The sequence below is a fragment of the Gopherus evgoodei genome, chromosome 10 (genome assembly GCF_007399415.2).
Source record: "Gopherus evgoodei ecotype Sinaloan lineage chromosome 10, rGopEvg1_v1.p, whole genome shotgun sequence".
Taxonomy (NCBI): domain Eukaryota; kingdom Metazoa; phylum Chordata; order Testudines; family Testudinidae; genus Gopherus; species Gopherus evgoodei.
The window spans coordinates 16940576-16967109 of record NC_044331.1 but is presented as its reverse complement, the minus strand read 5'-3'; the positions used below and the strand labels follow the sequence as shown (position 1 = coordinate 16967109).

Genomic DNA, 26534 nt, shown 5'->3' with positions numbered 1-26534 from the left:
AAGAGGATCCAATTCTACAACCCTTCCTCACACCAGTAGTCCTATTGACTGACCTGGGACTGGTTGTGTGAATAAGGGTTGCAGGATCAGACTCAGAGTGAGGAATATAGTTTGTCTTATGAACCTCCCATTAGTGTTAAACATTTACCATCGTTGTTGCCAGTCTATGTGCAAGAGCATCAAGAGACGTCTAGAAACTAAATGCATTCACACTCACAACACAGTCACCAGGAAGGCCTGAGGTCTACTAGAACTTTCTTGACTTTGATGCTGCAGTTGGTTGCTTATTATACTGCTATTGCTCATCAGGCAAGTTAATCTATAGGGAAAATGAGGAGTTTGTCCTACCTGGATATCAAGGGGGTGACTACATATTTTGCCTGGGTTTGCCGCTCTGAGGTCAGAAAGTTTCTCCGTGTCTTTGGATCTTGCCTTTTGGGGCTTCTCAAACCACTCTGTCCATTCTACATCTGGAGACAAACAGGAAAGATAGTTTTATAGAAAGCCATACTTAATGCAGCAAAAATGCTCTTACCAGCATTTAGTCTCAAATACCATGAACAAGTTACTTCAATAACTGCCTAGTTCCTGGTTTTCCTGGCTAGCCTGGCAGCTACTTTACTGATGCTATGAAGCGTAGCAAGGCAAGGGAGCATGGAATTATTTAAAAGCTACATGGTTTAAGTATGTAGCATGAGCATTTCTAATAGAGCTGCGGAACTCGAATTGTGCCCTTCTCTCTACACCCCTCTGTATACAGTATATTCAAGTCAGCTTGTAATCAGTTGCTATTTGTTAACGGAAACACCATTCTGACAAGTGGTGACCACATAATCAAAAGAAATAAGAGGACGTATGTTGGTTTGGTCTTAACACATGGATTGTCACATTCAATGCAAAAAAAGACAAAGGATTCAAATCACACAGAGAGAGTCCTGCAGGGATTGGAAATAGAGATGCTGCTTGTGTTCTTGTTTGGATTAAATGCAGCCTTAGCAGATATCAGACCCTTTCTTTCTAAAAAGAGAGAATGTGATTGGTGTGAGAAAAAGGAATATTTCAAAAAGCAATTAGCACTGTTTAAGTGCTGTCACTCTGCTAGCAGGCAAACAGATGGCTCACCTTGAACCCACTCACTGGTTGAAGACACATTAAAATACTCTCCATTCTCAGCCTGGAATAGCTTGAATACTTTGGCCACAGCTGATCCTTTGTGTCCTGTAAAACAATTACTAACAATTTCATGGTTTGCAAGTGATAGAAGCTAAGACTTAATAGGCAATGGAGCAAGCCCGTGTTTGGCTCTCTTGGGAGACTAGAGCAGATTCAGTAATTGCCCTCAAAATTTCCAGCAAAATTGTTCCTCCTACTCTTGGAATGATTTTTCAGACTCTTTCCTTCTGCTCAGACTTTGCTTTTGCAGAGGAGGAATTCTCAAAAAAATCAAGTGAATTAATTAATTTTGTTTTATTTTGAATTTTTTGTTTGCTAGTTTATGTTGTGAAAAACCAGGTCATTATCTTTATTTAGAAAATACTATGGTATTCCACAGCAAATAGCCTCAAAAACTAGTATAGGCTGCAGGATTTTGACTCTCATGGTATAATATCAGGTCTTAGATTTTCATCTCATATTAACTGAGATCGTTCCACTGATTTATGTCAAAAAGGTGGATACATAATTTGGCTTCAACAGAGCTATATTGATTTATGCTAGCTGAGAATCTGCTCCTGTATTTCTGTGTACGAGTGGCCTGTGTCAAATCCCATCCAACTGCATCACAACATGGGGATAATGTAAGGAGGTAAGACTCCTGTTCATAGCTTCAATGTAGTGTAGTGTCACACAGTACAAATGTCATGGAACAAATTTATCCCTTACATAATTACACTGACTTCCATGGAATTATACCAGGGAGGAACTTGCCCAGGCAATTTCAAGCAAGCATTTGCTTCTGCATTACCTAGATATTCAATGTGGTCTTCAACAGAAGAGGAAGGGTTTCCTTTTACTGTAATAAAACTCCAAGGATGCCTGAGAAATCAAGATGAGAAATGATTATATTATTTCATCTGGTACTTGCACGCATCATTTGTTTTCTCCTCCCTGGTGCACCATCTTCAAAACAGACAGATTTATGTGACACTGCAGTTTGTTTGACAATATCTTAACACTTAATATGCTTTGCTAAATATGCAACAAGAGAAATGAGGTTCAAAGACAAATATCTTCTTGATATAATTAATCATAGCGTTGTATAAATGAAACAGGTGGACTTCATTTTTTATTGAATATCTAAAGAGGGTTTAATGCGACAGCAACATGGGACACTGGCAATGCCTCTAGATGGCTGCAATGCTTCCCTCCTCCGCCCCAAAAAAGAACTTTAAAATAGCCAAATTTGGTTAAGCAAATTGAGTTTGTGCTGAAATGGTGTAGGTCAGGTTTAAGCCTGTAGTGAGCAGTGGGGATTTATAATGGACTCTGTTTTTTTGATTTTCTGGCAAAAACTGCTATCAAAGGTGCATAGATATGCTACAAGATAAGATTTTATTCACTTCAAACTGTGACCAGGAATGGGGATTTATGAGCCACCATCACTGGTTCAGCTCCAGCCCCAGGCCAATAATAAGTGAAGTTTGTTACTATCTGATGTCACAGGTGGTCTCAGTCCACTATCTATTAGAGAGTTATCAGCAATGCTAGAAACACTAGCATGTGAACTGAACTGGTTTGGGGAACAGAGACTAAACTGCCCTCCCAACTTCAGAGATGAACCCTCTAGAGAAGAGCACTAATGGGCCAGAGCAGGGAGTTTTGTCCTGCTGCTGAATGTGATTTACTGTTATGTGTCTAAACAGACTTCAGCCATGAATGCTATTAATTAATAGTGTGCATCACAACAGAACAAGAAGTGCATTGTGGGACTTCCACTATAGTAGAGAGGCCCCAACATTTAGCAAATAAAAACCCCATGAGAGAAATCCTCTGTCTCTTGGTAAAACTCCCACTGATTTCAATAAAGTCAGGACTTCATGCTAGGAGTCCAAGCCAGTACCTCACACATTGTATTTGATGGTAACTGAAATGTAGGTGGCTTTAAAACCTGCCCTCAGGCATCTATAGACAATATATATGGACGCTAAAAGCCAACTATCAAAAACACGCTATATATTACCAGCCATCTCACCTTTCTTAGGGCTTGATTCTGCTCCCATTGAGGTCAAGGGCTAAATTCCTCTTGACTTCAGTAGGAGCAGATTCTGAGTAGGCCTGGTCCCACAGTGAGAACAGGGGGTGACATATACACCCTGTTAATGTAGAGAAAATGGCTTCTCAAAAAAATCAAGGCAGCTCCAGCAGCTCATCAGTGTCCTGACCACAGGACAGACCAAGGGGAAGCTGCGAAGCTGCCAGCACAACTGCCTGAGGCGTCTGCCAGGGAGCCAGATGCTCCTGCTGGAAAACTTTCCTGCACATTGAGTGCCAAAGGCATTGGAGTGCTGTGATCTCCATCCAGAGAGAAAGGGAGGGGTGGGATGGTGGAAGAAATGACATTTTATCACTCAGCGGGCAGGACAGACTCCCCCCCCCACCGACTTCCTTTTTTTGGGGGGTTAACAAAAATAAAAACAAATGATAAAAATATGATTAAAAAATAAACAAGGCCAAGAGCATTCAAAATACATTGCAGAACAGTTCAGTTTGTTCTTAAACTAATATTTGCACCCGTTCCCAGTATTTGGTTTCCCGCATTAGTTTATGGCTAACAGCATAGTTAAGCCAGTTCATCCTAATGCATGTGGCCATATGTAACATGTCCTGATGGCGTGAAACGAGAGGACTGAATTCCACCTCCTTTATGCTGGTATGGACCCAGAGTAGCACCACTGATGCCAGAGTGAGGTTCTGATTAGAACTGTTAGCAGCTAGTTCTGAAAGACTTTGTCTTGATTGATTTATTAATAAAAAAAAACCTCCTTATTTAAAGGGCATAGTCATTTCTCAGTGAAACAAGGAAGGGGAAGCTCTTCTATTCATTCTGATTTTTCTGGATTCAGCAAATAGGCAACAGGAACAGATATCATGAGCCAGATGCTCAGCTGGTGTAAATCATCATTCCTTTGACTTTAATGGAGCAATGCTGATTTATGGCAGCTCAGGACCTGGTTTAGTGTGACAGAAGTGGAGACAGGTGGTTTCTATCTGTCTATCAATCTCCCTGTGTAGCCCATAGTACCAGAAAATTACCCAGGCAATGACTGAGTAACCTGACTCATCTGGCACTTTCAAAAATGCGAAACAAATATCTGACCCCAAAATTACTAGCTGGGGTTGCACCAGTTATTGTCTCAGCAACATTCACAATCTGTCATCAGCAACAGACATAGCGCCGTACAGATCTAGCACACAGGTGTTTGATTTAGTACTGTCAGCCCGTCATCAAGCCAACAGATGTTTTAGGATGATCAGAAAGAGAGAGCAATCAATCCACTGCCCATTGTCTGACTCCCCCTCTGCAGTGTAGTTTAGAGGGTGGATATATAATCTAGCAAATGGCCTAGAGTAATTTTTACAAAACTACAGTACTTTGTACTGTCCAGAATGAGCAGGGACTTTTTACCTTTGAAAGGCACTTACTTTAGCAGTACTAAAAATATGCCTAAGTGTATAGTGCACTGAAAATCACTAACTACTACAGAGTAAAAACCTAACAAGAGGCAGCGTAGCATTCAGACTTTCTTGTATGATTATGTAGCTGTTGATATGTAGTATCCAGGCACAGGTTCAAAAATAACATTAAAATAACATCCAGTCCCTTTCCCTCACTATCTACTGCACTGCAGAGGAGAAAGGGGTCAGATATAACCATCTTTGTTATTATCTGATTCTGGTACAAATATAGGTTTGCAGTTGAGTTTCTGCTCAGAGTAGAGATGGGCCTAAGCTGAAGAATTCAGAACCAAATGAGGTTGTTCCAGTTCAGGCTTTGGGTTCATCCTGGTGTAGAGAAAGGAGCCAGTCGAAGTCTGGGATCTGGTTCTGAATAAAGGCATCCCCCAGGTTACAGGGTGTTTGTGGCTCCTGTGTTATTTGCGGACCAAACCTTGCAATCCTTAATTCAGGCAAAACTCAGCGAACATTGGCCTCAGTAAATAATGACTTCAACAGGAATTTTGCCTGAGTAAGGATTCCAGGCTTTGATTGTTTATAATTTAGAAGCTAATAATTAGGCACTGGGGCATTGTGGAACAGAGAATCTTTGCTAGTCTGTTATCCTGATCGATTTTTAAAATAACATTTTCAAAAGTTAGGTGTCTAACTCCTATTGAAAGTGTGAGGTGTCTAAAGATATAGACAGGTGCCTAGGGGGGTTTGAAAATCTCACTAGACAGCTGTCTACATCTTTAGACACCTAATACTTCTATAAATCTGTCACAGGAGACTAAGACTCATTAAAAAAAGTCATTGGGACTTCAGAGGTAACGTTTTTAAAAGTGGCAGATGCACTTAACTAGTACACAGGGATGCAAGTATTTTTACAAATACTTGGTCACCCTTAAAGGGTCAACATTTGCCATGAATTACTACATCAGAAGACCCAAGATGTTGCTGTTATTTCCCTGTCAAAAAGAAGAGGTGCATTCTCCACACACATGCCAGGTTTTTGCACTTGCTCAAAATTCCATATATAAAATGGAACTGAGGGAACTCTGGCCAGACAACTTTTAGAGGTCCTGTACTAAATCAGTACGGGTGCTCCCTGCGTGATCCAGAGCAGCACTTTGGCTGTGTGGTCACAACACTGTATAGAGGAGCAGCCAGGTCAAATTTCAGACACAGCTGTGGCCAGGCCCAATTTCAGCGAGTGGCATTGCAGGCGGGTGCACAGGGTCACAATGCCACTCAAATTTGGCTTGGCCACCCTTCCATCCAGATGCAAGGGCATCCATGCCAAATGATGTTGCAACTTGGTACACAGGGAGTCTGTTCCTGTGGGGTGGAGTGCAGGGAAGCCTGCTGAGAACTCGACTCCTGGCAGCACTGACTCATGCAATGTGTGGGTAAGAGGGGGAGACTCTCCAGCCAAGGGAAATCCAGGGTCCCTGTGGGGGCGATGAGTGGGCACTGGAATGAGTTCCAGCCAGTGAGGTGGGAGGAAGGAGAAGTTGCCCTCTTACCCAAGAAATACCTGAGTGGGCACCACTGTTCCCTATTTTAAAATACAGAAAAATGCTGCAGTAGCTCAAGTAGCAGCGTGGCAAGTGTTCGCTTTTAGATGGCAACTGCTAGTTCATGGCAGAGCTGAGTCATAACACGATGAATCAGATTCTCTAGGCATTTCCATTATAAGTACCTGTAGTAAAGGCGCTGGAAATTAACATTAAAATGCCACTGTTGGATAAAAATACCAGGAGCAGTTTCACCAAAATTATGAAAAAAAAAATTGTTCCCCATTGCAAGATAAAAAAAAAGATGCAGGATTTTCAAAGTCTCTTTCTGTGTCTCAAAACTAGAATTACAGAAGCAGAAAACTGCCAGGCCATTGGGCCATAACATGGACTGTGGGTATCTGGGAGGAAATACTGGGTTTTTTTGTTTGTTCAGTTTTTTACCTATTTTTTTTTGCAGACTAGGTTATTTAATAGGAATTCTCAATATAGTGCATCGAATTCCCTGTAACAGATAAGGGACTCTCATGGCTAAGTTTCCAGATATACCAGAATGAAAATGTTTTCCATCTGCAGCTACCTAATTGTCACACACATGTTCACAAAGATTGGCCTTTGGCTCTGTTCTTGAAGGATTTTTTAAAAAATGGTCCACAATGACTCCTCCAGACTTTATATAGACTATGACCTACTAGGTAACAAACAACCACTTTTAAAAAATGCAGAGCAACGTGATTAACTAGGACTCCAACTGGGCAAATAGTACATATTCTCTAAAACAGTATGTGTGCCAACATATACTGTATATTGGCCAAAGGACTTTTACAGTCTACAGGGTAAATATAATGCATACTAAATTACGTGCTGCACAAATCCCAAATATACATTTGATTAGTTATATAATATATTTTCCAGAATGTCTGTCTATGTATTTAGCCAGGGCTATACGGCTGTTATACTAGTCCTAAAGTTTGTTTACCCAAGAGAACGATATGTATATACAGTACACTGGAGAGATTGATACAAACATCCTAAATCTCTAGGGTATGGCATGGAAACAAACAGGAATGGATAACTTGTGGGGTTATCATGGAAAAATACATGCCTTTTAATGTGAATCATGTGTTATTCCTCAAACTCCTAATAAAAATGCCCAGCATAGACACTGAATGCATCTTAGGCTATTTAATTAACTGCTAAAAGTTCGCAAAGAAAAAAGGAAAATTTTTCACAGTGTGAAAGAACGTTGTGCCTTTGATACAGTAGAATTATCTGGCTATATGAAAAGCATAATAAGTGCTCTGTGCTGGCAGAACTGGCAGGATAGGCACATACCTAAACCCAAGATGGAGGAAATGCTTGCTGCCCAGTTTGGTCATTGCTTTCCTGGCTGAGTCATCCAAGTTTCTAGACCCTTCATCATTCACTGCTACTGACAGGATCATGCCATTGTCAATTGCTCTCAAATACTGGACAAGACGGGCACTTTCCCCTTTCAGTTTGTAGGTATCGAACCTAAAGGAAAGAAAAGAAGCATTTACACCAGGGAGCATCACACCTTCTGTATATTCCCTCTGGTTAAAAATAGGTATTATACAGAGAGATCTACATGTTTGTATTGCTACAGATACCATTATACATCATTCCTTGCAAAAGTGCTACTTAATAGTATAGTGAAATGGAATGATTATTATACTGGTTTGTTTAAAAGAATACATTATGGTTTTCCATAAAACTAATTCAGAGAATTGCCTAAGTTCTAGATAACAAAACAGCAAAACTGTAACAATAACCACCCCGTATGAGAAATAGTGGCAGGTGAAAAAAGTAGGTAGGTATGTAGGAAGAGAGAAAAAAAGACTTTTTTTTTTTTTTTACTGATATACTTTCTAGGATGATGTTTTGTTTTGTCGTTGCTGTTGTTGGGTGCTTTGTTTGCTTGATTGTTTTTTATTCTAGTTAAAAAAAAGGGTGCCACTACCGGAGTAATACAAAAGGAAATAACTGCACAATAAGTAATGTAATACCAGATTAGAAATAAGATGCATGCCTCCATTTAAAAAAAAAAACCCTAGCTCTCAGGTGAAAACCCCTACAATCAGCAGTTCTTCATAAATTTTTTTAAAGCTTCGAATATTTAAAACTGTTAATTGTCTTAATTGGTGGTAACATGTTTTCTTAGAGAAGGAACCCAAATCTGATTGAAGTGAGCACAAGAAAAAATGCATCATTTATTTTTGGTGTGAGACTACAGTGCTTCTTCAGTTGGAATTCAGCCAGCAGCTCTGCATCCCCTTTCAAGTCAATGAGAGGTTTGTCTGAAGCAGTTCTTCAGGGCCCGGTTAGGATACTAGTTTGCTTAGATTGTAAGCTTGCTGGGGCCTGATCCATCTTTTTGTTCTGTGTTTTACAGCTCTCAGCACAATAGGGTCCTGGTTCATGACTAAATGTTCCTAGGAACTACCACAAAACATATACATAATAATAATTTCGTATGTAATAATCTAGTACTTGCTAATGACCCATCAGAAAGGAAGTTTCTGGGTAAAATGCCCAGAAAAACCTAAGGACTCCATGTAACAACTGTCTTTGATCCACATTAAGGGCCTGATCCTGCAAGGTGCTGAGCTTGCTGACTTTGCAGGGAGTTGAAGTCATTCATCATATTGCAGGATTGGGCCCTAATTCGGTTATGGAGACTACGGAATTGACAAGAGCTATAGTGAGGCATACAATGAGACCTACATAAATCTGTCACTGGAAATTCCCTTTGCCCATCTCTGATCTGACGCTGATGCTGCCTTTAAGGTTATGTCAAAAGTTTCCAGATACTGATGGCTCTAAACTGACTCACCGATCTGAATGGACGACTGCCCCTGTTTTTGGGTCAATAACATGGACAATGACACCTCGATGCCCCCAGCTTCTTTCAAAGTAATAGCCACCTTCTTCCATGCCACCAGGGTGAAGAGTCTTGTTTAGAAAAGTCCAGGACAACTTTTTCTCACCATGGATCTCCAGGGTTCCTCCTCGACCGACCCCAATATATTTTTGCCCAAAGTCAGCATCTGGCAGGATGCCATCATCTGCTCTGTAGGGTAAAAAATACACACACATATGAATTAGAATATTTTATTATCAAGCCAACACGAAGCCTCCCACCAAGTGCTGTTAGTGCTGGACAGGAGAGGAAGCAACATGTTTAGAATGTATTTCTTTCAAGAGATCCTAAGAAATGCAAAATGCTGGGACTCTACAGAAAATAAATTCTTTGTCTGAAATAACACTAACAACAGGGGTCAGAGACAATTGAGTCAGCTGCCATGTCTGTCCTAATTATCACTAGTTTGTTGTTCTTTTAGATTACTATCGACATTCCACTTTGGAGGCTTGTTGACACACAAAAGTTGTACTGGCAGGAAAGCAGTACAACACACCTAGTGTGGATACAGCTATATTGGTATAAATGGGCTTACACAAGGATAGCTTTTTCCATATGGGAAGGGGAATATGCTATGCTGGTATAGCTGCATGCACACTAGCAGTTGTAACTGTATAACTAACTATTTTTTTTTAAAGCAAACCACATCCCTAGCTGAAGTAGTTATATCAGTACAAAAGCTGTGTATCAACCAGGCCTGAGTGAACAGAAAATAATATTTACCAACGTGAAACATTAGAGCACTTTGCACAGAGGCCTATTTCTTTGACTGAGTTACCTCTTGTGACACTACACCCCATAGTCTTCATAGAGATATTGTTAGAATATGAACATGGCATAACTAAGATATGTTTTATGTAAGATGAATCATGTGAGGTATCATTGGAAAGGTTATGATGTAAGGACTATGATTATCCTATTTGTATGCATGTATCTTTTCTGTATCTGAAGTATTGCCTATGCAACAATTACAACTGTGTTTATACCTGGGGAATGCCCACTAGACAGTAGGCAATCAGCCTGGATGGGCCATTAGGGAGAACAATAGGACGCTGAAGATGTTAATCTCCCACCTTCCTGAGAAGCTTCCTGGGATGCTGCTTTGACACGGCAAGGTCATGTATCATGTCACCTGCTACTGGACCCCATCTTGGCCTACTAGTATTTGTCCATTAATAGCGATGGGAACCAAGCGGGGAAAAAAAGGATTCTCACCATATATAAATCCTATTTAAGGCAGAGAAGTGAGTTAATCTAGGTCTGTTCTTCACTGAATTCCTGCCCAAGATGACTGTTGAAAACACCGAGGACTGATCTGGGGAAGAAAGGACTGGACCCAGGCTAGAAGGTGTCCAGCCTGTGAAAGGAATATCTGGCATTCTAAACTGCAAGCAAGAGCAGTTTATCTGTTTAAAACAACACTTAGGGTGAGAAATTACTACTTGTAGCCAGTTTCTTTAGTGGATTAAGTTTAGTTTCCATGTTTGCTTTATTTGCTCAGTAATCTGCTTTGCTCTGTTTGCTACGCCTTATAATCACTTAAAATCTATCCTTTGTAGTTAATAAATTTGGTTTTGGTTTCTATAAACCAGTTTGTGCAATTCATAACTGGGGGGCAAAAATCTATGCAGATCTTCCTTCACGCTGAGGGAGGGAGCGAATTTCATGAGCTTAAACTGTACAGTTTTCTGTGCCATGCAAGACAATACAATTCTGGGTTTACACTCTAGAGGGAGTGTACACTTGAGTGCTGGGGAATTCCCGAGCTGAGTCTTCACAAGCAGTGTCTGTGTCTTTCTGCAGCTGGCTGTGGCCCTACCAATGTGTGCGGGAGGAGGTTCGAGAGCCTGGCTCAGCAGGGCAGTGTAATGGAACCCAGACTGGTGGAACCGGCAGGTTCAGTGGTACCCCAGTCCATCAGGGACACCTGTCACCTCTCCCTCTCTCTGTCATAAGAAGGAAAGAAATTTAGGCATGAAAAAATTTTCAGACCAAGGTAACTGCAAGAAAATAATGGAAACGTTGGGCCTTTTTTTCCTGTGACTTTAAAATATTTGAAAGAATGGATAGGCTACAAAATCTCTTGAGCAAGACAAATAATGAGATCAATTGGTGGTGAAATATGTGGTAGTTTTGTGATAGGTCAAACAGGATTCAAAACCAGGTCTCAAAGTTTCTCTCTTTTTTTTTTTGTAAAGTTAATTAGCTCAATAGCCCACGACGCCTCCCACAAAGCATTGTTTGCGCGAGTGATTCATGTTTAATGTCAGTGAAACCTTAACTGCGATTATTATTTTGTATCTCTGCATTGTGAAAGGGAACATGTAATATAGAGATCTAGCACTAAGTTAGGGGATTTACGTTCTTTAGGTACATACCGCCCGTATAAGATGATCATCACATTACTTTGGTATGGACATAGCTCACTGCCGATATGTAGCTCTCCTCCATTTTCAATCAATATATGTCGAGTTCGCAAAACTATAGGCTGCGTATTGTCCTTAATGATCAGTTTTCCTAAGGAAAAAATAATGGTATGAAGTTTTAAAACATAGCAAGTCACCAGAGTTAGTGGTGCTATTGTGCAAAAAGCAGGCCAGCTTTCCCAATTACATCAGAAAGAGATGTCAAATATATTCCCCAAAACTGCTTCAGGGCCAGATCCTAAAGTGTTTATTTGGCTTTTACTCAGACAAACTCTCACTGAGGTCAATGGAGTTTTGTATAGAGAAGGACTGAATAGGAGACTGCACAAGAACTTATGAGTTAATGCTGAATAAAAGTGATTAATGCTAGCACTCATCAGCAACAAAATAGGATATTGTCCTTCCAGTCAAAGAGTAAACACATATCTGCCTTGTCCTGAGACCCTAAGAATATCCTTGCTTTATTAGGACATTATCTGTACAACAAATTACTAGGATAGGGTTTACAAAGGAAACTGTGGGACCAGAACTATTAAGCAAGTTGATGTATTTTTGTAAATTCACCAGAGAAGACAACCAACAAGCTACTCTTAGCTGCCCAGAGCTGATATCATCCCTATCACCACCCACCCTGGTACGAAATTAAAGTTGGCATTATCCAATATTTGCTCTATCTCAGAGCAGCCTGGAGAAAGCTGTCCCTGTGCCATATGTGCTGATCTAAGTAGACCTAATGGAGAACCCTTGTCCCTTGGCTTGGCTCTCAGGCTGGCAGAAGGATTTACCTCCATCTGTGATGTGGATAGAGTGGACGGTTGCAGAGGAAGAGAGAAGGAACTTCCTGCCTTTGCTGATTTCAATGTGTTGCTCTTCATCATGACCAGCATTCCAGGGTTCCAGCTCAGGATCCTGATCAGGACATGCTGAGGCTGCTTCTGCTGATAGAGATGAAGGGAGATGATAAAATTATCCTGGATTCACTCAAGAAAGAAAATGTTACATCTATGCCCTTGATGTTGTCATGCTCGATAAATTACATTCAAAGAGGATGCCTCTTCCCTGAAATGCAAAGATGTCCCACCTTGATTGGACTGTATTTGGGTCATGATAAAAGGAAAATGATAAGTTTGGGAACATAGGTTCATAGAATATCAGGGTTGGAAGAGACCTCAGGAGGTCATCTAGTCCAACCTCCTGCTCAAAGCAGAACCAATCCCCCAACTAAATCATTTTGTCAAGCCTGACCTTAAAAACCTCTAAAGAAGGAGATTCCATCACCTCCCTAGGTAACCCATTCCAGTGCTTCACTACCCTCCTAAGGAAAAACTTTTTCACAATGTCCAACCTAAACCTCCCCTACTGCAACTTGAGACCATTACTCCATGCTCTGCTGGACGCAGGAAGCACAAAAAACCTTACTACCTTGCACAGCAAAACATCACTGGTCCCACCGCATCAAGATAGTGGTAGAGAAAAGGGGAGGATTTTGCCTTTAATGTTACAGCTCTGCCTGTCAATGTCCAGCCATAATGTGGGCAGTCTGCCACTAGCTGCACAAAGGTGTCTGCTCTGGGGAGCAAATGAAAAAGGAAAAAATAAGACTCAACCTGAACCATCACCTAAACACAAGCTAATGCCAAACAATACCTGTGAGGTCTGGTAAACTTAAAGGGGGAAAAAAGCCATAAACTTCTACAACCTTTACTCTTCAGTTGGGATTGGAAGCATGAATGGTTTAATTACCATAATAGCCAGGAGAGTTCTCAGGGAGATTCCAGTCTGACTAAAGCCAGGAAGAGCTAGAAATCTCATGAGAGAATGGTTGGCTTCATTATATCTTTCACACAAAAGAGAAGGATCCACCCTTCCGAGGGTTGCACATCATTGGTCTCCACACACATACATATCTCAACTGTGCTCATGTACTAAACCCAAGGGCATCTCAAGTTACAAGTATTTAAGATAAGATATTTCTCTGCTTTAATCTTACCCAACACATTAGCCCCATGTCTACTCTAGTTCAACAAGGGGTGGGCGTGTGTTTGTTTCATGATGATTAAAAACTTCCTAATTAAAGAAGATTGTTTAAACTCCCATTGTCCTCAATGAACCCTTTCCCATTAATGGGAGTTGCAGGTTCTCAGCAGTTCTTGGAACTTCATCCAGTGTGATCAGTTTTAAGACTCTCTCACTGTCAAGATTTCTCTCACTGACATCAAGAAATACTGTGACAACTAGGGAGCTATATATTCTGTATTCTTTTGCCACTAGAAAACCAGAAGGACAATTGGACTTCTGTAACATCCTGAACAAAATCTGTCCATCTGAACTCAGTTTCCTGTCAGATCCCAAATCAACTCCAACTCTTGAAAAAACAATAGAATTGGATCAGCCACTGGTTTGGTGTCTCTTAAGGACATCCTCTACTGAGACTCCAAAGGACCAATTATCTAAGGTAGCAAGTGACATTTCATGTGTGCAACATGTGTCCTGGCTCTGGATGAGTTCTTTATACAGAAATGCAGGGATCGAGTCAAAGAATGCTAATAATTGTTGAGCGTGATTCAAACACTGAAAAACATCGAGGACTCAAATCAAATATGTGCACCAGTTCAAACTGGAGTGATTCCACTGGTATCAATGGTATTCCTCCCAATTTACACTGGAGGAGAAAAGATCAGACTCAGGCTCTTGATCTCTGCTGGGAGATGTATAGAATTAATAAGAGTAGCCTGAAAAAGAAATAATTCAGGCAGTAGATAGAACCTGCATTGTAAGCAGATGCCTGAAAATAACACTAATTTGAATAGACAACAGTCAAAAGAAAAGATCAAGGGTTCTATGAGGGACAAGAATAATTGGAAGCGTGCTCACATCGAGATTATAAAAATCAATCACAGACACTGACATTTGAGTCAAATGTAAAGGTGTAAATCTTCCAAACAGGCTAAGTTGGATGGGTAAAAGGCAGCTCATTATTACTATTTATTTATCATGGGTGCTTTCCCAACATTCAAGAAAAGACAGCACCAGCCCTCAGGAATTCATAGTCTAACGACAGGCAGAGAAGTAGACATAGGTTAGGGGGAGGGGATTTACTCTTATGACTTGGATTTAAATTAGCAAAAGCCAGGATAATTCAGAGTTAAAGGTCCAAGCTCCTTTCTTAACCCATTCATACCAGGAGCAGTGGAGAAACTCTACAATCCAATCCTGTGTTCTCCAGCAAGACATCCATTGCCAGCCATAGAAGGATTGAAACAGCTAAAAGGGTTAACAGGTTCTCTAGTACCCATTTACTTTATCATAGATGAAATGTCAGCCTTATCTATGAATCTCCTGGTCTTTTTGCACTCAGATGCCAGTTCCCCTTCAGGGTACTCTGCGGAATTAGCTATACTTTCTTTTGTGCCTAAAATTCCCTAAGCACAGCAATGGCAGTGTACCTTATGTTGTTGCTTAGTGATGGCTTTGGGGGTTAAATTAAGGGGAATTTTAAAAAGTCAGAAACAAATCAGCCATTCTTAGAATATAGAGAATACCACAGTGAGGAGAGATGTAGCTTGGAGAGGCTGAACATAATGCATGAAATGCTTTTACATTTATCAGCAAGACCCAGAGAAGGACCGAGGAAGCATCCTGGGACAGGACGGCTTTTTGCTCTCCCCATATTTTCTAATGTTCTAGCCGTGAGGGCTAGGACAATGCAATAAAATGCTCAAAGCACATCTCAGAACGACAACTCTTGGGCTATTTTATAAACTTGGCTTATTCAGCTTCTTCACTTCACGTAGCATTTTCAACTGCTTAACAGTTTTCTCCTTTGCTTTTAACGAAGCTGCTCTAAACTAGGAAGGCTGGGGAACGAATTCCGTTATGTATTTCCCCACATTGCTTGTGCTATAAGCTCCCTGCAGACACTGGATCAAGGACTGAAAAGACACCTGACCTACAGCTGCACTTTCCCGAATTAGAAATACTGTTGTTCTTTAGATACCTTCTGCTGGCTGGAAACTTACCGGTGCATACAGAAGAGATTACAAGTAGAAGAGAAACAAAACTGATGACCAGGTCCATCCTGGGAAGGGAGGCTGCTTTCAGTATTCTTAGTTCTGTGGAGACCTGTGACAAAGAACACCAAGACAGGAATTAGATCTTTGTCAACTCAAGCATATTTTAAGCAAAAGTTACACATGACATGGAGAAAGGGTTACAGTCTGTTTTCTGACTAAGCAGGCCTTCACTTTTCACCCTTCTTGACTTGTTAGAGAAGAACAGGAAAACAAGAACACCCGTCACCCAACATATTCCCCTTTGTTAGGTTTAATATTCAGATATTCAAACATGTACACAGAAGGAAATCACAACATGTGACAGGAAACCTCTTAGGAATGCAGTATAAACGCATATGGTATCAGGACTGTGGATGGCTGCATACTCACATGTGCAACCCTCCTCCTCCCCCCACCCTCAACCTCCCCCCCAAAATGAAAACAACACAGGATCAGATTTTCAGAGTGGCCTCAATGTGAGTACCTTAAAGTGTATGCCTGTGTTCTGACAACCATGTTATGTGCATCCCAAAATTCTGACCTGTGGTCACAGTTGCAGTTTTGAAGCTGCACCTTCTGGACTTTTGGGTGCTGTCACTCAGCCACTCCAAATTGCAAATCTGGGAACAAAGCTAAAGGATGCTTTTAGAAATTCCCCCCCTGAAGATCTAGCTTCAGTGTCATGAAATTTAGATTTGGAGTGGGCTGGAGTGCTGTCTTTAAGTAATCCCACCGTGTCTAGGATTACTGTGATTAAAGTCCATTTGCTAAAAGGCCTGATTATGCAACTCTGCCTCATGCTGGTGAGAGTTCATGGACATGAATAGGTCAAAGGTTATGTATTTCTGTGCATACTACTTATGTAAAATGTTCACTCGTATGTATTTGTAAGGTATTGTTTAAAATCCATATTCTTTAACCAGTATAGTCCTTGGAGCCATTACATTTCATTGTGCAATTCTGTAGTGATGGACTTTTAAAGAAACTTGTTTGTAATCCGTATAATGGTTATAACATAATACAGAGTCAGCATATCATTGGACAGATTGCTTATTCATCTGCTATATCCATAGGATTCTTCTGTATGTCAACTAACAGTTTAGGCTCCTCTTCGTATTTATCTACATTTGCTTTTAAAGTCACTGATAGTTGTGTTAGCATCTTGAGGGCAGTCTCTTCAAACACAATATTTGGTTGCAAATAAGACCCTTAGGTTCTCTTCCAAATTAAATAAACCTCCTTATGCAGACACAAGGAACCTGTTCATATTGCAAAGTAAAAGAGTGTCGAATATTTGTTTAGAAAAATCACATTGGTTTGGAATTATACAGGTAAAAACAATAAAAGATAACTCTGGGGAGCTCCAATTTCTTACCTAAGAAAACTTCAATTATTGTACTTATCCTCTTGTAATTAAAAAACCCCCAAGATTTAGTCTGGAACAAATTCCACAGCTGAAATAAATAGAGGAGGTGTCTGTGCTTTGCATGTAAAAGGTAAAATTTTAATTACAACTACTTACCCAGAACATATTGCCATGAAATTTGGGGCATTGTATTAAAAGTAGCATTACAACCAAATTTGTCAAGAATAGGGTGACCAGATGTCCCGATTTTATTGGAACAGTCCTGATATTTGAGGCTTTGTCTTATATAGGCACCTATTACCCCCCACTCCCTGTCCCAGTTTTTCACCTTGCAGTCTGCTCACCCTGGCCAAGAAACATCCCAACAGGAAATAAGTTTGCTTGTACAGTTGTAGGGCATGGTAACATGAGGATTGCTGGTCACATGGCTCATGCCCACTGAGTGAAAGCACATTCTATCCATGAGTGACAATACAGACAGCATGCCACATGATATTCAGTGATAAAAGGGATATTGCAGGATAGTAGAGAAAAAGCAATACACACGGTAATAGTGCTGGTCTGAATTTTGTCATCAAACCTTCCCACACAAAAACAAAAAAAAAAAAAAAAAAAAAAAAAAAAGGGAAGCCATTTTCATCAAAGAACATGCCAACTTTGACAAAATTTTGTTAAAAAGATGAAGTAAAACATTTCAATAATGTTGAAACATCCTGTTTTGGCATTTTCAGTCTCAAACACTTTGATTTTTCATTTCAAAATGACTTTTCCAAATGAAATCGTGATTTTATATAAAAACAGCTTGAAGAAAGTTAAAAAGTCAAAATTAAAATGAAATGTTTCTGTTTTATCAAAATGAAATGTCCCAGGTGTTTAAAAACATGACTTTTTTAGAATTTCATTTTTCTGGAAATTAAAAAAAAAATTTCATTCCATTTTGGAACTGGTGAAATTTCAAAATAATGAAATTTCCTGCAAAATGGAAAATCTATTTTCTGCCCAGCTCTACTCAGTAATGGCTTAATCTCTGAATGATGTACATTTTCAGTGAGTAGTAACTGTTCAGTAGGATTGTGGTCAGAACTAAGCAGCATGCGTCTGACCATTTAACAGTGTCAACATTTTATAAGCTAACAATGTTATAGTAAGTGTTACTGAAGTACCACAGTGACCATTAAAAAGTCAACATCTGTCCACCGTTATTACACAATCTGATTTGAAATAGGGTAGGTATTGTCTATTTTAAGTATCAGCACAAACTGTGTTGTTGTGATACCGCAGTACAGCAGTGCATGTGAAAGCAACTTTGTAACGATGACTGAGGCATATCAGTTTTGTTTGAAGGCATACATTTTCTAAAATGAATGGTTTGGTCTTTCATTTATAACACATTGGTTAGATACAAAAGGTATGAAGTTTGACAGTGATAGCATGCATTTTCTATCTCATTATTGGGTAGTAAAGAAATTTCTTTGCCAGAATGCAAGGACAGTTGTCACTTCCTCTGACCATTGCTTCCTTTGGAGGCAACAGCTATGATCTACTGCCGGCCAGTGCCAAATGGCTTTGTCCTCAAGCTTGCACAGCATGGTGTGGACCAAGAACACAACAACGTTTAAAATATAGATATTTTTGGAGATGCCACTTGTATTGGGCCTAAATAACCTTGGCAGAATCTAAACTGCTGTGGTTAAAACAAGCTCTTTCCTGTTCTCTGGCTAAACGGATGGGGGCTCAGTTCAGTTCCCAGTGTTCACTAGCACTGTTAGTACAAACTGGCATCCTTGTTGGATGTCCCAGAGAGGCCAAGGAGAACAAGTTCCACTCCCACTACAAACAGTGTCTCTGCTGGGCCAGATTAGAGTTACACTGACAGAGCCATGTGGGAAAAATACGGTTCCTGTTCTGGGGATAAACAGAAATTCTCAGGTTCTGTGGGTGTCAATTCAACACCTTTCACAAGTGCTGGAGTCAAACAATTAAAAAAAAATTAAGAAGAGGAAAAATGACTCTTTTCATTCATGCCTTCTGTGAGGGAGGGCTTCAGAATAGTGCCTGCTGCAAATGGGTTGTTTTGTTTGCTTAGAGTCATGTGGGAATAAAGCAATCAAGCTACAGCTTACTTGAACAGACGCCATATTATTAAGTTCAACTATGATGTAATACTTTCTGTCAACAAATGGCCACATATAGTCAAATATTCTGAAAGCGTAAGGGCCGTGAAAGAATCCTTCTAAATAAATCTTGAATGTTTCTCAAACTCCATCCGCAAATTTTCTGTTGGGTGAGAAAAGTTTTTTTCATTTAGCCGTTAAAAGCCACCTGGCAATTGTGAGTGGGAGTCATATCCCTACGTCTGGCAAGACACACTCTTTGGAAGGATCCAACAGCTGGGAATCGTTTCAAAAGGAGTGAATATTAGCAGGCAATGCTAAAAGTAGATACAGGAAGCCATTAGTCAGTGCTTAGACGGCTGCTACTGCAGGTGTCAATAGTCATAATGCACTAGAAAGCATTAAAGAATTCTGTAAAAAGGAGCCCCCTGATCTATCTAGTTCTTCGTAGTTGTATGCTGAAGCAGACAGAGAACAGATGGTGCTGAGGGGAAAATGTAAACATACATTTAAAGACAGCTTGAGATTTAAAAAAAATTCATAATGAAATCATAAAAGTGTGGGCTTCCTAAAGTTCCTCAGTCAGTGGGGCATGGGTGGGGGAAGGGAGAATTACTTTTCTCCTCACAGGTACATCTCGTGGTTGTCAAGGTAATAGCCCAATCTGACTGATGACTACAAAGAACATTGAAAGCCATTTTGTGTTACAGATGTCTTTGGTGCTATTAAACGGGTAACAATGTAGAGGGACATGCTCAGTTGAAAGAGAAGCCTGTAATCTCCACACTAACTGGAAAGTGGAAAATGGGCAGAAATGGCAAGCATTTAAACAGGAACACTCCCTTTCTTTTCTCTCCTCTCACAGTATAAGGGGTAGGATGCTGGACTGGGACTCAGGAGATTGGGGTTAAATTTCTAACTCAATAACGGATTTCCTACATGATCCTGGGCAAGTCACTTAGCGTCTCTGTGCCTCAGTTCCCCTCTGTAAAATGGGGATAAATGACATTTCCTTTCCTCACAGGTGTATTGTGAGGATAGTATTCATTACTGATTATGAGGTATTCAATTATTACACAGAAGTACCAAGATAAGTAGATAGTTATTTAGTAGCTTAGACACCCTGGCCAAGATTTTCAAAAGTGACTCATGATTGTGGATAACTCAGATTCTGGGAGCCAATATGATATACCTGGAATGGGGCTGATCGTTAGAATGTGGGTCCTCAACACTTTCTGAAAATGAAGCTCCTTTAGGATGTCTGAAGGTAGGCATCCAAAAATGGATGGGGACACCTGAAGTCACTAGTAGTTACTTATGAAAAGTTTGGCCTATGGGCCTGAGCCTTCTCACACTGAAGTCAAGGAAGAACCTTTATAAACTAGAATGGAAAAGGGACATGGGTATATAGCACCTTAGCTACTCTAGAATCTCTTTGTAAGATCGGTGGTCCACAGAGCAGATCTGCACAGAACAGTACACATACTTAAAGAGAGATGAAAGACGATGATTTGGTGTTTCTTTTGATGGAATTGCCAAGCTGAGTGATATCAGAGAGACAACATCACCAGATTGTGTGTCCCACTGCATGCTGTGCTTGGTGAAAACTGGAGCTTTCATTATACTTAGGAAAGATTAGTTTGAGCCCATGTTTAGATTTCAGTGTTTTGGTGGCCAGTTCAGAAGTGCATTGGAAGTTTCCTTGTTCATGTGCAAAGCGCTCTGGGCTGATCAGGAAACTGACTTCTGAGAAAGGAATGGGAGGTTTAATTAGCGCCTGTGCTGTCCTTTTACTGCCATCACACTTGATGACAGTTCACATTCCTTATGCTGAGAGAATATTGCTCTGTGCCTGTAACAGGCCATTTCACATCTTAACTCAAGCTGGGAAAACTGACTTGACAAGTACATTTGGCTCTCTTCACCTTGGATGCATCTGCCTTTCTTTACACTGACATTCCTGAGCTACGGTGAACCATCGCACAGCAGGCTGCTAGTACATTTCTGTAGTTATTTAAAAGCCTTCATCCAGCCCTGCCACCATGCAAACAAATATCCAGGGATTTCCAATTCAAATGCTTGCACAACCTTAGCCCCCGTGACATAAATGCAGCATTGTTAAATCTTAAATGGTACTGTACATGAGTATGATGTTGTTTTTGCCATCTGTACATTAGGCAGATTTTTGTGGCAAGGAAAGGGAAAAGGGAACCAAATAAAGATGATGATCTTGAAGTAGAATAGTTGAACCAATCATTCTTTACAATTGGCTTAATACTTGAGCCAGAAACAGAACCTGACAGCTCTCTCTCAACCTGGATTCCCTATCAATTTATCCAACATTTTCTTCTACTGGGAAGGGGATTTAGTTCAGTTCCTTTCTATGTAATACTTACTGCAAGTTCTTTCATTCTGATTCCTCCAAGCAGATCCTGGGAGGTGCTGAGTGCTTTTATCTCCTACCAATTTCAGTGGAAGTTGAAGAAGGTCAGCACTTCATAAAAATCAGACCCACAGGCCTCTAAAGTTTTGGGCAGCATTTTTCAAAACACGTAGGTCATTTAGAAGCCGAAGTCCCACTTTCAAAAGTGATTTAGGCATGAACGAGGCTACGTCTCACAAAGTCAATGAGACTTAGGTGGTTTAAAATGTTTACCCTTTGCAAATAAAGGAGAAGGAAAGTCTTTGTGTATTACTCAGGAAGATGGCCAGTTGTCTCAGACTGGCAATTGGTTGCATAATGTAATGCACATATTGGCTGCATTTGGAGGTGGGTGCATTTACACATTTGCTAAGACACAGCACAGGAATTTTTTGCAAATACAGCTAAGTTCCCTGCACAAATGGAGCCAAGTTTTGAAGAGGTCTAAGCCAGCCTCTTGATTTGCACCCACACACTCATATATGCAGTTTTTAGTGCATGCGCCACTGAAATTTAGAAGCAGCTTTTGAAACATTTCTTTCTGGTATCCTGAGTATCTGGGTGGAAACAGTGTCCTTTGTTGAATGTTCATAGCTTTGGGGTCTCTTTAACCCTGACTGGAAGGAAAGTGTTTCCAGCAGTCCAATGGGATAGTCACACAGCACTACCCAGGGTTCCACACTGAGATGCAAAGATTTCTCTATTTGCTTTTGTGGCACTTTACTCTGTGTGTCTGGCTCACCTTAGCTCCTCATCTGTTTCCCCTGAACACTTGTCACTTGGCTTAATTTTGGGAAGAAAGGTATTCTTCAGAAGGTTGGGTACCTGACTCTCCTTCCCTGTTTCTCCTTCACCAGCTGTTAGCTTTAGACTGGGTTTAGGACTCTGCGTTATACTACTAGGATTCAGGATCTGGACCTGTCTGATATGATCAAATAAATCTCCAGGATAATAAAGAGCATGTACCATCAGTGATTTGTTCCAATGCTGGGGCTCAAACTCACAGCCAAATACCTCTTGCTCTTATGGCCTCAGAAAACTGAATTGGGTTATAACAGGAGTTCAAAAGGACTTAACAGTGCTGCTGGGAGGGTTCAGTCCTCATCTTATCTAGATTTTAATATAACACTCATCACCTGTTTCCTTTTCCTCCAGTGGCCCATTGAGTTCATCACATCACTTTGTACATTACCTTTCGAACCTCATTGAGATCTTCCTCAGTCTGGCTAATGATCCAGAAAGAAAGCTGTTACCTCTTGTTTTGGCAATGAATCCACAATCCACTCCTCTCCTCAGGCAGTTCCTCTCTGACCACCTCAGGTGTCCTACCTCACAGGCTCAAGAGATCAAGTCACTCAGACTGCTCTGAATCACATCAGCTTTGTAGCACAATGGCTTGGTCCCACGTCAGTGTCATGATGTTGCTGGACAGTGAGGATGCAAGCCATTCATCAGAGAGCAAGAATCTAGCCAACAAAACACTAACCTCAACATGTAAAAGTCTCTTTGGTTGTTTCAGCTGTGAAGTCTTCAAAGCACAGAACAGATATTAGTAATGCAGCCCTCACCTCCCTGGCCCATAACTTGTGCACATGTATCAAAAATTCAAAGGAGAAACAAAGCAGTAGTGCAGAATATGGGTCTACTCAGTGAAATAAGGCTTAGCTTCAATATGCAACACTCCCATTACATAATATACTGAGGAAAGAAGTGGAGGTAATTCTATAGAAGGACTAGTATAAAATTACCAATTTATCCAAAATAAATTCTATAAGGCTATCTGTTAACATGGATTTATACACACACATTGGAGACATATAGGTATGTTTATGGACATTACATTCACGTATAAAAAATTTATACACATAGTATAAAAATGATGTCAACATCTATGCATTAACATTTCTGATAGGACTAACTCCATCATTTGAGTCAGAATTTCACTCACCTCATTCAGTTTCAGTCAAGGGAGATGCCAAAAGCAAGATGGAGTCATGATGACCACACAGGGGGAGATGTTGAAGGCCCCTGGCCTGGCCTTCCCTTTCATTCTGAACTATCTTCCCTTCCATTCAGTCTGTTTGACCCCCTCATTGAAGCTGAAATTGTCACACAGTTAGACAGACAATTAACTGTTTCAATGGGGCTGAGAAACATGCTGCACCTTTGCTAAATCTTGCTATCCAACCTAGGCATCATCTGGGCCAACAGGACAGGAGCTCGTATACCATGGTGATGAAGATAAACAGACAAACAACCTATATTTTAACTGTGTGTCAATAATAAGACAAAAATTACTGTTTGCAGTGTTCATTGACAAACACCGGCAGATACATCAAGTCCCATTTCCCCCACTGAATTATGGGAAACCTCTTGCTGCTCTCACTCAACACACTCATTCTGCTCCACAAGAGATCATCAAGTGCTTCATTCATGCCACTGAACTGCATATGCATTCAAAAAAAAAATCATGCCGAGTGCATCTTCACATCTCTAGAAAATCCCTAAATTGTGTCCATCAACCGCAGTGACAGAACTTCATTTGGAAAAGATAGAATGGGAATGAGAAGCGATTCTGCTGCATGCATAGGATGCACTTAAGTTCTTATTATAGTATTTAGGCCACTGGATGTCAGTTCTCTGATCTGAGCTGAGGATCACATGATCTTTAATTCACAATCAGTTTTATCTGTAATTTTAGTTTTTCCTTTTATATAGCTTTCCTGGGAATTTAGTGTTGATTGACAGCTGAGGAGACCAGCACTCCTTCTATCCATAGAGCAAAGATAACAGTATTGCACGCTTCCCCATCACTGACCTGCCAATGATCTGAAACTAGAAGGATAACCCCCAGAGATGAGAAATATTCTGGATGATGACACAATCCATTAGTTTTTGGCCTCAGCCAAAACTGCTAACAAAGTTGTCAATTAGTGCTAGTTGCACTGCTGATTGTTCTATGAACAATTGCCTCCTAGGAAATGCACTAAGGAACATGCCATTTTATAAACAAAGAAAAAGAAATCAAATAAAAATTGCTGATTTATTTTTTAGGGTGCAAAGGTTATCAGAATAGGCCCCTGGCATCTAACTCTCCATGCACTCTGCAATCTTCAGACATAGGAAACACTAATTTCAATTTAAAACTGTAAAAGCCCTTGTCCAGCTTTTGACGTCTAGCACAGTGTAAAATCTCAGATAAATCCATTTCCTCAGTAATAATAGAAACAAAATCATCATGTCATTTGTTTACACTGCAAGTCTACTCTAGTCAGCAGCTGACTCAGGAGTCTTTAGATGAAGTCCTGGGCCCCACTGAAGTTAATGGGAGTTTTGCCATTGACTTCAAACGGGAGCAGGATTCTACCCTTCCTGCCCCTCAAATAATATCCTTTCCTTGTTGCAGCCACACACCTGCTGGTTCAAATCAGGCCCAAAATGTGACCTTAATTAAAAAATGTCTAATACCCTGAAGGAGTTTGGAGAACATTTTACAGACAGACAGACAGACAGACAGACAATCTCGTCGTTATTAGCAGTCAATCAAATCTAAATACATTTCACATTTTAGTCCAATTGGTTTTTAAAATTCTCAGCATTTTGGATTGCTGCTCCTCTCAAAACAGATATTTACCTGCATGGTTTCAAAATTACCTCTCCTTTATTGTTATTATTGGTAGCACAATGTTAACCAAAATTTCAGTGCAGTCACTGCCAGATAAGTCAATACCTGGTTGTCAATACCAGTTGTTTCCCACTTTCCATTCAATGATATTATGTCTTAATTACTACAAGAAGCAGCAGTTTAAAGAAAAACCACAAAGAAAGAGCCTGTATGTGCCAGCAGTGGCCCAGATACTCTGCCTTACACAATCAAACTGCTATTGACATCAGCAGGAGAAAAGTCCATGTGAGCATCACCTGAGGAAGGTAAGATTTGGCCTTACCATACCAGGACAACTTATCTCGATTCATATACTTAGGAGCCTTTAATCAAATTTTCTTGCCAGTAGAGTAGACATGATTTCACCAGTCATTAGCTACAGATAGAAACAATTGCACAACAGTTGTATATAATAAGCCTGATGAGAAAGAAGATATTACAAGATTATTGTGAGCTTATCTGTTGATGCACTTTGATTTTATTAACTTCAGTTCATCTAAGGAGCTGTGGCAGATGTTTTTTCTTGTTAATTTTGTGTTTTGTTTTTAAAGCAGACCTAGATTTGAATGGAAGTCATTGGATTCTGGAGTGCAAATTAAAGGCAGAATGAAGGGTAGAGGTTGCCTACCTCTGATGGGGTTCACCTCCTTCCCGGGATACTGTAAACTTTTCTTTGCCAAATTTCATTCCTGACTCCGAGGTGCAAATTTATGCTTCCGAGGTGCAAATTTTCACCTTTGGAATGCACCGGATTGTACCAAATGGCAGGTATTTTCTGGTTTCCTTGGGAAAAAGTAGCCTTTAGGGCCTTTAACCCTCTCCCAACCCGGCAAAACAATTCCATCCATGCATTTCTTGAAAAACAAAGCTTTACCCACACTTTGTAAGATCAGAATATATTTATTAGTTATAAAAAATACATATAAAAAATCAGCCCGATACAAACCCATAAAAACAACACCATCTAAAGTTACATCGTGAGTTGTAGGATTTGCCTGGCTGATGTTAAGCCAACAACAACGTAGCAACATTAAATTGTCTGATTTCCCCAGCCACTCTGGAGTTGTTTTTGTACGTGGTTCAGATACAGAAAGAATCCTAAAACTCTGCAGAGTTAGCTGAACATTTGTATTCTCTCAACATCAAGGGAACGTAATGCTGTAGAAAAGCAGCTTTCTGATTAGCATCTTGGTTAAGGATTTTAATCCAGGAGGGTCTGGCCTGTCCTTTATATCCAAGCATAGCAAAACTCCCTGAAAAAGGAGAGACAAAAAGAGTGACCCTCTGTATCACTGGGCTAAGGAATAACCGTTTACTGTCATGACACAAACTCACTGCACAGATCAAGGAAACATTTTGGCCATCCCTTTGCTTGG

General features: G+C 40.3%; 2 protein-coding genes across 5 annotated transcripts in view; both read right to left on the bottom strand.

Moving 5' to 3' along the window:
- CEMIP (cell migration inducing hyaluronidase 1) overlaps positions 1-26534 on the bottom strand; it is a 142702-nt gene that overhangs the window by 51549 nt on the left and 64619 nt on the right. The window contains exons 2-9 of one of the 2 annotated variants that reach the window (XM_030577276.1): positions 15560-15662; positions 12326-12478; positions 11493-11631; positions 9028-9264; positions 7509-7688; positions 1964-2034; positions 1123-1218; positions 349-470 (exon numbers count right to left, since the gene is read on the bottom strand). In XM_030577276.1, the coding sequence (XP_030433136.1) occupies positions 349-470; positions 1123-1218; positions 1964-2034; positions 7509-7688; positions 9028-9264; positions 11493-11631; positions 12326-12478; positions 15560-15617 (1056 nt within the window). In that variant the 5' untranslated portion in view covers positions 15618-15662. The remainder of the gene's footprint in view (positions 1-348; positions 471-1122; positions 1219-1963; positions 2035-7508; positions 7689-9027; positions 9265-11492; positions 11632-12325; positions 12479-15559; positions 15663-26534) is intronic. The other variant, XM_030577277.1, reaches the window with a different exon arrangement.
- LOC115658414 (cell surface hyaluronidase-like) overlaps positions 26100-26534 on the bottom strand; it is a 64723-nt gene continuing 64288 nt past the window's right edge. For all 3 annotated transcript variants that reach the window (XM_030577273.1, XM_030577274.1, XM_030577275.1), the window contains one exon: positions 26100-26411. In XM_030577273.1, coding sequence (XP_030433133.1) covers positions 26257-26411 — 155 coding nt within the window. In that variant the 3' untranslated portion in view covers positions 26100-26256. The remainder of the gene's footprint in view (positions 26412-26534) is intronic.